This window comes from Pleurodeles waltl, chromosome 4_2 (genome assembly GCF_031143425.1).
Source record: "Pleurodeles waltl isolate 20211129_DDA chromosome 4_2, aPleWal1.hap1.20221129, whole genome shotgun sequence".
In the NCBI taxonomy this organism is placed as follows: Eukaryota; Metazoa; Chordata; class Amphibia; order Caudata; family Salamandridae; genus Pleurodeles; species Pleurodeles waltl.
Genome location: NC_090443.1, coordinates 98,232,229 through 98,244,299, shown reverse-complemented (window position 1 = coordinate 98,244,299; position 12,071 = coordinate 98,232,229). Strand labels below are relative to the sequence as shown.

The window sequence follows — 12,071 nt, the reverse complement described above, 5'->3', positions numbered from 1 at the left end:
TGGCTCCCAGTCTGCCACTGCAGCCTGGAAGAACAGTTTTAAACTGCTAGTTGGACTTTGTCATTTTAACCAAAGGCAAAGTCCCACTTCCCTTAACAATATATTTAAGTTTCCCTTAAGGAAGGCCTATGAAGCCCTGAGGCAGGGAGCTATACATCATTAGGTAGAACATATGCTTTTAATCTGTCCTGACAGTAACACTTCCAAACTGTTGTGTTGCTGTTGCAAAGTTAGTAGCCCATTGGCTAACAATCAATTACCAGCATTACCGGCTAAGTTCTTAGCCCAGCTAACTTCTTAATGGGACAAGTAACATGGGCACTTCAAGGTATCAAATTAATTGTTGTGTTAAACCCGACATGATGCTCACATCAAATTTAATGTCACTGGGGAGTAGTGTGAACAACTGCAGGGCTTAGAAAAAATGGTACCCTGCTACAGAGGGAGGTGTTACTGCCCCCTTGTAGGAAACCACTCAGGGTGTTGTCCCAAATGGTGAGCTTCAAAGCCAAAGCCGCCTTCGGTGGGCAAATGGCGCTCACACTCCTGAGTGGTTGTCCCTTTGTTCAGGTAGACAGGTTGGCAGCGGAAAGAGAGGGAGAGACCAGTGCCCAAACAGATTTTCCCGTGGGTGGGTAGCACACAAGTAGCCACACCTCTAGGATGGGCTACCTAGCTCCTAACATCCAAGGAAAAGTTCAGACATCTTGGATGTGGGTAGAATAGTGCGCTCTAGAATCGCTAGATTCCACACATAACTGTAAGTGGCCACGGGGTGGCAGAGATCCAGGTAGCCTATTGGCTAGTGACTGCATCAACCCCTCCAGGGCACTTTCTGGGAATAAATATGGCACCCTGAACATCAAATCACTATAGAACTGGAGAAAAGGCGGAAAGAGGAATGCCCTGCTGACCCCTGGACCAGGACAGGTGAGGCTGAACTATCTGCTGGTCTGCACCTACTGTGCCTTGGGCTAGTGAAGACAGGACTGTACCTACGGCTCTTGGCTTGATAAAAAGCCGCTCCCAGGGCCCACCCCAAAGAACTGACTCAGAGGGTCAGTTGGCTGACCTCCTAGAACCAGCACCAGGGCCATCAAAGCTGGAGTAGCCCAACATGACAAGTCAGTAGCCACTTCTGGAGAACCGCCACTAGGCACCCCAAGAGACCGATCCTTGACAGCCAAAGGTTGCACCCAAGTCTTCTGGACCCGGGAGTGTTGTCCAAGTCCAGATTGGACGCCCAAGAAGGACACTAGCCTCCATCAAAGGATATCGCTGGACCCGCTGTGGCCAGAGATTGGTAGCCCAGCAGCAGCTGGCATTCTACTGGCTCAAAGAACACTTCGAGGGACCTCGACGGCTAAAGTTGCCCCACATGACTTGTTGACTTAGGAGTAACCATGAGGACACCTCCAGTCAACCGCACTCCACCCAGAGCATAATCCAGTTCCTGCACCCTCAGCATCATGACCCACTCCATTGAAGTCTATGTCCGGCGTGTTGTAAAGTTCAGAACTAGGCTGAAGAACGAGTTGGCGACCAGATAACTGTCCAAATACTCCTTGGTGGCCCCCTTGCCCATCTCACTGTTGGATTTGGTCACCCTAGTTGGGCTGGTAGCCAAACACAACTCTTTCAGACTTTTCAAATGTTTCCAAAGGTTATGGTTACCAATGCACTGAGGTTTACATCTTTTTAATCTATATCTCTGGTACCCTCTGGTGAATTTTGCTTCTCTTGGTCTCTAAACATTCATAAAAATATAATCTATTACTACAAATGGCGTCAGATTTATTTTGTGTTCCGTGACTTATTTTGTTGTTTGGTGCTTCTAAATGCTTTACACGTGTTCCTTTGCTTAAGTTTTGCTGCTCGAAGCAATATTTACCCTGGGTTGACCTAAAGGTTTTACAAACGAGCCTTACTGGACCCAAGACAGTTTTCCCAAGTGTATTACATAGTAAGGAAGCACAACCATTGCATATAATACACCCAAATACTAACACAACCGTAAAGTAAATATAAAGTAAAAACAAAAACACTGGCACTGAGAGAACGAACTTGTGTGCAATGTGATTCTTGAGAAAGAGCAACATGCAGTCACTCAAACTGATGATAACCAGTGACTTATGTAGGCTGAACTGTTGCCCCATGTTGTATGCTGTAGTGGGCAGAAGCCAAATGTGAATGGGCCAACAACATACCACTGGATAAAGAGAGGTAGCTGAAAGCCCCTTAAAATAAGTTTATTCTACATTTAATAGTGGTAAAATCAAAAGTTTTAAAACCAGTAAACGAGTAATTTAGTAAATTAATAAAATCAAAATGTTTTGGCTAACAGCAGAACTAAAAACAGGGGCTATGGTATGCCTGGAAAATCATGTTAGGCGAGGGTTCCATGCCTACTATTGCACCAGTGAAGTGTTTATTTTTAGGACTGCTTATTCTTTATATGTGGTCTTATATGAAACGTACCATTCAACCTTCCAACCATTGCCAGGGTGAGAAAAGGTCAAATTTCAGTTTGTGAATACCCATGTTTGTTGACATTCACAAATGTAAAATACAAACCACGCCTTGTAAAACTTCCCAACTCTAGTATGGGAATTACTACCGCAGATTTCTCAGCACTCCTGGCAGAGAAATCTGCTGTAGTAAAACCATTTATGTCTGTCAGGAATCCTTCTGCATGTTCCTGGCGGTATTTTTGGTCGTATAATACCTCTGCGAATGAGGCCATAGGTGTTTAATAGTAAATTAGTGCCAGTCCACAACAACTATGTGGACAATAGGAAAACGTTTAATTGTTATCAAATGCTTGAACATAAAACAGTCAGACCATGTGTACAAAGAATTAGACAGGAAATCACTGCCAGGCCCATTCCACCTTCTAACTCCCTGCTTACTGACAAACAGAACCCAGTTCCAGAGTTTGCCACAGCTTTTTCAGTATCAATTTGATTTTGGGGGAAAATGGTTTTCCTACTGCAGATTTCCATATTCCATGTATTTAATATTGGGAGTGGCGTCTGTAAGTTTCCTAGACAGTGTCTCTCTCTGCTGGGAACCCGAATAAATGGAATATGTGATGGACATTTTCCCTCTGTACTGAAGGATTGACGCAAGCTCTGAAGTAAACACCCTGTAATATATGAGACTCCTGTCATATCTGTTTCATGTCTCCTTCTAATCTACTGTCCTGATGATGACCACTTTCTGATTAACTTGGCATTGCGGGTCAAACAGTTTTCGGATGTGAGCTGTTTTTATTTGGAATGTGGCTTTCTTGACACTCAGGATGCGAGTGTCCTGATGAATATCATGCTATCCCTTTCAGTCACATGTATATAGGATTGTATGTAGCGCCAGTGCACCATTCATTCACTGTCACTTCTGCACTGAGCCACCACTGAATAGGAGCACCTTTAACAAATAGTAGTTACTATTTTAATGTTGAGACTGTTTTCGCTCTAATAAATATGCATTAAATGTATGAATTGTCCCCGATTGTAAAAGAAGGGTTTGGTGAGAAAATTATTGTTGTCGAAGTCGAGGGATACACTTTCCTCGTGGGGACCACCTGTGCATTTAACCTGGCCCAAAGTGAAAGGCAGGTTTACTAATTCGTTGGAGTTTGGCAGATTGTGAGAAAAATATGCTCATCCGAAACTCTTTTAAAGGTTAGCCTAAAGATAGGCTGAAAAGGGGAACTGAGAAGAAGCATTTTTTTTTTCAAAATACTGAAGCTGTTGATGCCTCGTGTTAAACAAACGGCACGATAAAAATGAAGTGCACTGGGCCACAAAGGCTTCATGCAAAACATCTGCACAGCAAATAAAAGTGCTAGCACAACAAGTTCAGAATCGGGCATGGAGTCGCATTTGCTAGCTAAAAAACATTAAAGGCATAGTGAGGTGCCCTTTACAATTGAATCAGTTGAATCTTTTAAGCTAGCAGACGACAAAAAAAAAAAAATCACTCTGCCATACATAACTTAAAAGTTACAAGCCATGACAACAGTATGCTTCAGCAACTAGCTCTAACTAGCCCATTCTGTTGGTGCTTATTTGCGCTGTTCTACTGTTCTTCTCAACTGTGCTAATGCCCTGGTTACTTACTAGTAATCAACATCAGGCCTCGAAAAATCATACAAATGTTACTAGACCTGCGGGTCGAGTAATTTGAATAATCTACTCAACCTAACTGTAAAGTACTTGATCCATAAACAGGTCTCAAATTGTATGATTCAAGGCACAGAGTTTAGAGTCACCTTTTTATTCATTCACACATATGATTGCACCATCAGATATGTGAGCTCAGCATTTCTGCTGTACAAAAACCCTTATTTTGTTTGACTAAAGGTTTGCTACATGTATAACAATTATCGAGCCCACATATAGGGGACACATGACCCATGACTTGCTTTTAGTTTATGAACAGCATTGCCATAAGGGCAGTGGTGTTTCTCAGTTTATTTAAACACTCACTTTCAAAAACATATATTACTAAACCAACATGTGGTATCATACTGTTCTCTGCACACAGTACATTTCCAAGAAATGTCCAAAAACCTTTCCACTAACTTGCAGCTTTACTGATAAAACTATATAGTGTATTAACAATCTGTGAAAATTGGGTTTCAGAAAACATCCTTTGCACGTCAACACGTAAAGTATTCTGATTTGTTTTCACCCTATTAAAATATTTTTTTCTTCCCACAGAAACACAAAAAATGGTCTTTCACAACTAGCGATATATATTTTGAAATGTTTGTACAGTTGACTAAGTAATTTAAATGTTGTGTGTTAAGAAAAAACTGACACCCTGTACCCTTTCATTTCACACTATAAACAGCAGGTCAGACAGTTCACCTTACAAAATCCTGGAACTCTGCAGTTGAAAGGAAAATTAATTGTAAGACAAACAGACCTTTGACCTCTCTGTGAACATAGAGCAAATGTGACATACAAGATCAAGATTTAAAGGCATCTTTTATTGCCCCTCCCTTTTTTGACTGGACAGAACACCTGTTCTTTGTCAATCCGCCAGAAGGGGCGAGAAAGTCCTAAAAATAGTTTGATCGGATCAAAAATTACATGCCATAGCGAGTGGCAGAGTAGATTTTTCAAGCCCTGTTCATAATCCTTACGTCCTCGTTGTCATTACTTATGAGATATATCAAAGTTTCCTACAGTCCTTGTTGAGATCAATGAAAAACAAATAAATCAAGGTTTACTTCAGCTTAGTGTCCAAAAGCCATCAAACATTTACTTAGGGAAATTATTTCTTAACTGCAGTCAACACTTTGTGACCAAAAAGGTTTTCTCCCTATGCCACACTTTCAATTCTAATATTTAGTAATGAAAGTTGTGTTTGTAACAATTACATCAGCAAGATGAATTGGAGAACTTGGGGCCTTATAATACAAATTTCCATTTCTATGTTTTCGAGAAGATGGAATTTTCTTGAGGCCTATACCTGTTCCCATGGGATAAGAAACACAGAAGATGCCATATGTCCCTACACGTGGATCCATACTGTGGTAGTGGCTTGCTCCAGTTTCAACAGCTATAGCATGATCTGTCTCAATCTCTTCACTCTCTCTGTCGGGAGAAAAACCAACCCCAAATCTGTTCTGAAATATGTCTTTTGTCAGAATTATCAGACAGTTCTGCAAATTTTTCTAAAGGATGTTTTCCTGCAGACATTCTATCCCAGAACTGCGTTCGCTTCACATGCAGAGTGGAGTAATCAGTCGGCTAGGTAGGGATAAATTCTCCAACGTTTGAGATAAAGCAAGGTCACTGAAGGAGCAATCTTGGTGAATATCCTTAGTGCGGATTTAACTCCAAATGGTAGGGTCTAAAATTTAAAGCTCTGACCCCCAGAGACAAAACCTCAAGAAACTTTGATGGTCCATAATTATGGGCATGTGTAGGATGGCAACCTCCACAGCAATCATTAAAATTCCCCTTCATTATTAAAAGGATTATATTACTTTTAAGAATGTCCAATTTAAGGGTATTGTGATCCACTTTGTGACTTTCCTGGGGTCGATAATCAGTCTGAACTCTTCCAATGACTTCAGAACTAAGAAAACAATCGAGTAACACCTTCCTCCTACTACCTTGGGCACAGAAATTATGAATCTCTTTAGAAGCAAAGTGTCTACTGTTTCAAAATTGCCTTTTTCTAGGACAGATCAGAAAAGCACAGAGTAATTATGGTCCCCGTCTCTGGGGGAATGGAGACAAATATTGATCTGATAACCTCTATGACCCAAGTGTCGGAAGTCAGTCTTTTGCCATGCTGTCCTGAACAGCTTTAACTGGCCCCCAATGGGTGTAGATGTGCCCTCTGCATAGACAGGTGTGCTGATGTTTATTTGTAGGAGGAGATTCGGAAGGTTTCTGAAGCGCTTATTCCTTTGTCTTCTATAACCTTGATGAAAAGGAGATTTTCATGAAAATGTGCCGTTGTCGGAAGCAGAGGTGAAGGTGATCTAAAGAAGGAATGTATTTTTTTCTCGAAAAGCAACAAAGCTTATCTTTCAACTTCACTTCAACCAGTCGCATTCCCTCACATGGTAAACAACAAACAACTGACTTCTGTAATGAGGCTGTACACCAATTTTTAAGAAACAGATTTCTCCCTGCAGACATTTTAGCTCCCTCTGATAATGCTGTAGCATGCATCACATCAAAAGAGATATCCAACAGGAATTCAGCTTGTTTCTCAAATGCTTCCAATACGTTACAACATTCAGGCCCTCGTGAACTGCTTTAAACAAATCATTAATATTCAGAAAGGAGTGACTGGTTGTATTAGGCTCTATAAATTCTTGCTCTCATAGCCAAATGACTTCCAGAGTAACTCATTTTTTAAAGCTGAATTCAGTTTCTTGTCAGTCTGATCCTTGAGAATAGATTCTTCTGTGAGAGATGTAAATCCCACCAAGCTACCCCTCTGTAGAAGCCACCATTTTAGTCTTATCCATGTCCACCAATAGCTAAAGCATGGATATTGGCCTGGGTACAGAAATAGTATCTGGATCACACCATTCCTGCTTTAAGACATCCAGAACATGTTGGATAGGTAGCCCTGGGCAAAAGAGCCGTTAAAAATTGCCTGAGAACTGTATCAGCTGAAGTGGAGGGCATCTCGTCCCTCTGTAACCACATGTTTAATTAATCCTAGCTAGGACTTCTGACAGAACTTCATGATCAATGTACTTCCCTTTGTGTCCTATCACAGTCTCTCATTTTCCCATCAAAACCAGATGAAGAGGTATTACGTAGTAATTGTGGATTGATAGGGGCCTGAACCATCCTCAACAAATGTATTTTCTTAGAGTGTTTACCTGTTTCCAAACACTCCGTTGTCTTGCTCTGAGACCACATCTGCAGAGTGTTTCTCTTAGTTACAAAGTAACAGCTGGACCTAAGACTGATGTGGTTTAAATACAGGAGAAGAGTGGGTACTTAAACCAGCAATGCACATGGGCAGAGTCTCATCTCCAAAGTACACGTCTGCTAACTCAAAGGAGATAGGCCGGAACTGAAGGTCACCATAATACAGGAAACGTTCCCACATATAGCAATGCTTTAGGTTTAGCTGCTTCTGCCACTAGCCGTAAGCACTTAAGATTTTTAAAAAAGTCAAATATCATTAATAAACCGCATACCTGAAAATCAGCAAACCTGAAAGTTGGGTGGCGCAAATCACCGTAACTGACAACAAAACCTTCTGTTATGAACAGTGCTTTAAATTAAAATACAGAAGTCCAGATACTCACTCTTTAGAATACCTGATTGTTCCTTAGAAGTGCTGGTACTCTCTCATTAAATGTACTGCAGCAGAGCTGAAAAGTGCAGGTATTCCCCCTTTCAAATTGAAGAAGTGCACGTGCTCAGTACCGGAGAGTACCTGCCCATTTAATCACTGGTTATGGAGGTAACAGCAGGGAATATTCAGGACACCTTTCCTCGGATAATCCAAATATCCATTGCACCACCATTTCTCTCTGTGCCCAGCAGAGGCAGATCCCTGTGCCTCTCATGCTGGGGACTCAAGCCCAGCAGGAATCCCTACTTCCTACTCCTGTATCAGTCATGAGAAAAAAAACAGAAGTGCCTTTGGTGGGTTAGTTATTATATACCTACTAGGTGGGTGTATCTTTTTTAGGTACTTCTTGTTATTGCTCATGTCGGAGGTAAGTTAACCTAACAAGTAATGACTGCATACATTACAACATTTTAAAACTGGGAGATATTGAAAAAGATCCTGGGAATGTTTCTTCTTCTTAGATATTTATTGAAGCAAGTGTAATTTTAGGTGGGAGACAGTTAAAACAAAGCTATTTTTGGCTTAAAAACATTGGGACTGTTGGCATGTATATGACTGGGATTAGGATGGAGGGATAATGCAGGGGTTTCCTTCCCTCTGATATTTCATGCAGTCTCATGTTTCCTTTAAACATTTAACCCTCTGCAGCTCATTCTCTTTGTCATCTCCACTACTACCCCACCAATCCCGCAGATGTCCGTTAGCCATTTGACAGGCTTCTAGCTCTTCACCTATTCTTTCTACCTCAACGGTTACTGTTCATAATATGCCCCATTTTGCCTAGCCTACTCCATACAGTGTACCCTTTTAGCTGGTCCCTTTGGATTCTCTACATGTGCCCTCATAATATCCTCTCAAGCAACTGCTCCCATTCAGGTGCCGCACCCCTCACTTCTGCTCCTACTCATCCAAGTCTCTGTCTCAGCTGTCCCCTACATCCTCACACTTTCCATTTCCATGCATAAGTGGTTGAAGTGGGCGGGATCTGAGGGGCACGACATGCCCATACTTTTATGATTTTTGAAAAAGCATTCCCTTACATTTAGTAAAAAGACAACCATCCCGAGATGACCAATTCTGATAGTTTAAATGCATCAGCTGAAGTGTCATCTAGTGAGTCTCCTGCGCAGTAAAACAAAAGCCAGGCAAATGGCTAAAGAAGCGTTCCCGTCATGGTGTCTGCATGTCTGAAAGAAATTCAAACATGAGCTACAAGTTAATCTGCAAATTTAAAGGATGCTTTGGGGGCCGGTACTGGCTTTAATTGATTACTTCACTCGCAGCTTTGTGATGACAAAGATTTATTATTTTTGAGTGGTAGTTAAAAGAGTTAACAACTGGGCTGTGAAGTGCGTGCTTTTAATTGTAAATGTATTTATTTCGCTATTTCTATACTTAGAGGTGTTGAAGGAACAGAAATGTAAACCAATTGCAATATGTACACTCTGGGTATTACTAAAATCTATATTTTAGGATCATCATTTTATCTTAAACATTTTGCAAATCTTGTAGCAGTCTACCTTATACTGTGTGTAATGAAAGTTTAAAATAAAGAATTACATATTCACAGTGCTTTCTGCCACAAGTTGTGACCTCGTAGCACTAAAAATACACGAGGCACTTATTTCCACTGCAGCAACCAAGAATCAGACGGATTTAGATCTTGGTGCTGTTACCATCAAGCCGTCTTGACTATGGACCCGAGAAGACTGTCAAGTCGATGGTGTTCCGCCCGCAGTATTTAGATGTTACAGCTCTGCAAGCAGACGACCAGCAATGGATTGTTGACAGAGGGAAACAGCAGGACCGAATGACTTTGTACAAAGGCAGCAGCTATGGAATAGAGGTAAGTGACAACACACAATCGCTTTGCCATGGGTGTCCTCCTGCACTACACAACATACCATCATCCATTACAATTCTAATACAACCCACACATGCCTAAAACACACACTGACATACATCCATGACAACAAACACACCACTGACACTTCACCCACACACAACACAGCCAGAACAACCAACACAACTACATATCCAGCTACACAAAAACACAAACGGACAACTACATACATCAAGACATCGCCTGCCACAGAACGACCACACTCACCTGAAAGTGTCACACAGCAACAGATCAATCTGACATGCAAGTAACACACAGAGTCACAACCACATCTCCCACTCCAGGTCCCTCCAACTCAACCAGCCAATCCACAAACACACACAGACGTACTGACACACACAACTAGCAGCACGGCATGACAAGTACAGGTCCTCTGGGAATGTGCACAAATGGACACAGCTGACAGGTGTGAATGTACTGTAATTGTGGTGCCAGCATTCATTTGCCAATGAATGCTGGCACCATAACGACAGCTGCGTATGTGTGCGATATGTGTTGTGAACCAGCTTGTATCCATCTGTGTCTGACCCACTCGTGTCCCAGACATATGCATATGAAACAAAATTGACTGCGACATGTATATGACTGCAGTGGTCCTGACCTCCTAAGCAGTGCCCACCCAACGTACCCTGGCATTGCGGCACCCCTACCTTTGTATCCGGCAACGGGAGGGGTCATATTTTCTCCATGGGTTGGTGACAGTAATAAGAGCAGGTGTTGTAAAGTCATGTCCAGTTGAAGACGGGGTGGAATGGGGAAAAAAGGTGAGTTTTCCCCAAACACCCCTTACACTCCCACCCCTCCAATCCGCCAGCTCAGACATTTTTTCTCGACAGGAAGGCACATCCCAATCTGCATGGCAGGAAAAGTGGCTGGGGTCCCGCCGGCATCCACTTTTCCCTCTCCCATCGTCGAAGTGAGCTGTATTTCTTGGCGGGGTTTCCAATGATGGCTTTCATCTATGGGGCTGCAAACATCTAAAGACAGCAGGTGGACCGGTTTCCAGTTGAAAAATCCACAGTAGGACCGTTACCCGCAACATCTAAATCAGGCCCTTAATTCTGTGACTCGCTCGTTACCCAGAGACCTCTGCAGTGCATATACTAACACAGGTTTCTAAATGCATTATAGTGCATTTCCCAATGAGTAACAACTTTTTTGATTTATTTTTCATTTCATTCATTTAAGCTGCATGTTATTTTATATATAACTACCTGACTGGCGAAAGCCCCCCAAAAAATAAAAAAAATTACAGCATATTTTATTGGCAGCACCTTTGACCTCACCCCCATGGTCAATGACTCTCCCTCAACTGCTTGCAGTATCACAGTTCCCATACTTTAATACACTTCAACCGCTGTCCTGCATCCACTCTTTTACTTTGCTCTTCAGCTGACTCATCCCTTAAGCTTTCATTGATCAAAGAGCTCCATGTCACAATTACACCATTATTCTAATTCGGCAACCTCAACAAATCATCGTAATGCACGATGTTACTTTAAGTGGACCCATTCAACTAAATACATCTGTAACTCCTCTTAAGGCAGATTTGTTAAATGAACGCCAAGCGACAAATGTCCCCAATATGTGGTCGCTCTACCTGCATCTGCCACCTTGCCTCTCTCTCCCCATCTGCCACGCTTCATACCCCTGCCCGCTTATCTTCCCATTCTTTCGCCATCTGGTACCTCTTCTAACTTCATGTGCTCCCTCGCGCCTCCTCGCTTGTCCTCCCTCTGTTGACCTACCACCCTGATCCACGGTGGCCTCTTCTTCCCTTGTAGTCCCTAGCCACTTACCCCTCAGGTACGTTCCCTATTTAACAGGAACTCCTACATTTTCACACACTCTCTCATGCCCATCCTCTCACATATGTTCCTTTCCTGACCCTTCCCTCCTCCTCCCTAGGGCTCACCTGGCCCCGCAGCACAGGCTCGGCCGCTATTTCGATGCCGTACTTCATGTGAGTCAGCTCTTCCAGGTTCAAGAAGCCCCAAGTAAGCTCACATAACCCGAAAAGAAGCAGCAGGAGCCGTGGCCCCGCCATCTTGGTAAGGCTCTCAATCCCTTCCTCGACCATGTCAAAGCCGCACCCGCCCGACAATGCCGATAGGACACAGACACACTAGGGAAACTTCCTATTGGCTAGCTAAGTAGTCCGTCTTACTCATTCAGCCTTCAGCCGTCTACTCTCAATTCAATTGACTCCGATTTGTTTTGGTTCTCAGGTGCTCGGAGCTAATTGGTCCGAGTCAGCTCTTACAGAGCCAATAAAATTAGGTACTCTTCGTTAGGGATAGGCGGATAGTTTGATGTTTCC

General features: G+C 42.6%; 1 protein-coding gene across 4 annotated transcripts in view; it reads right to left on the bottom strand.

Annotated features, from left to right (window-relative positions):
• OS9 (OS9 endoplasmic reticulum lectin) overlaps positions 1-11,864 on the bottom strand; it is a 171,891-nt gene extending 160,027 nt beyond the window's left edge. For 2 of the 4 annotated variants that reach the window (XM_069230849.1, XM_069230851.1), the window contains exon 1: positions 11,667-11,864. In XM_069230849.1, the coding sequence (XP_069086950.1) occupies positions 11,667-11,831 (165 nt within the window). In that variant the 5' untranslated portion in view covers positions 11,832-11,864. Of the gene's footprint in view, positions 1-11,439; positions 11,508-11,666 lie in introns of those variants that run through there. The other 2 variants (XM_069230848.1, XM_069230850.1) reach the window with 2 other exon arrangements.
• Positions 11,865-12,071: the final 207 nt, after the last annotated feature.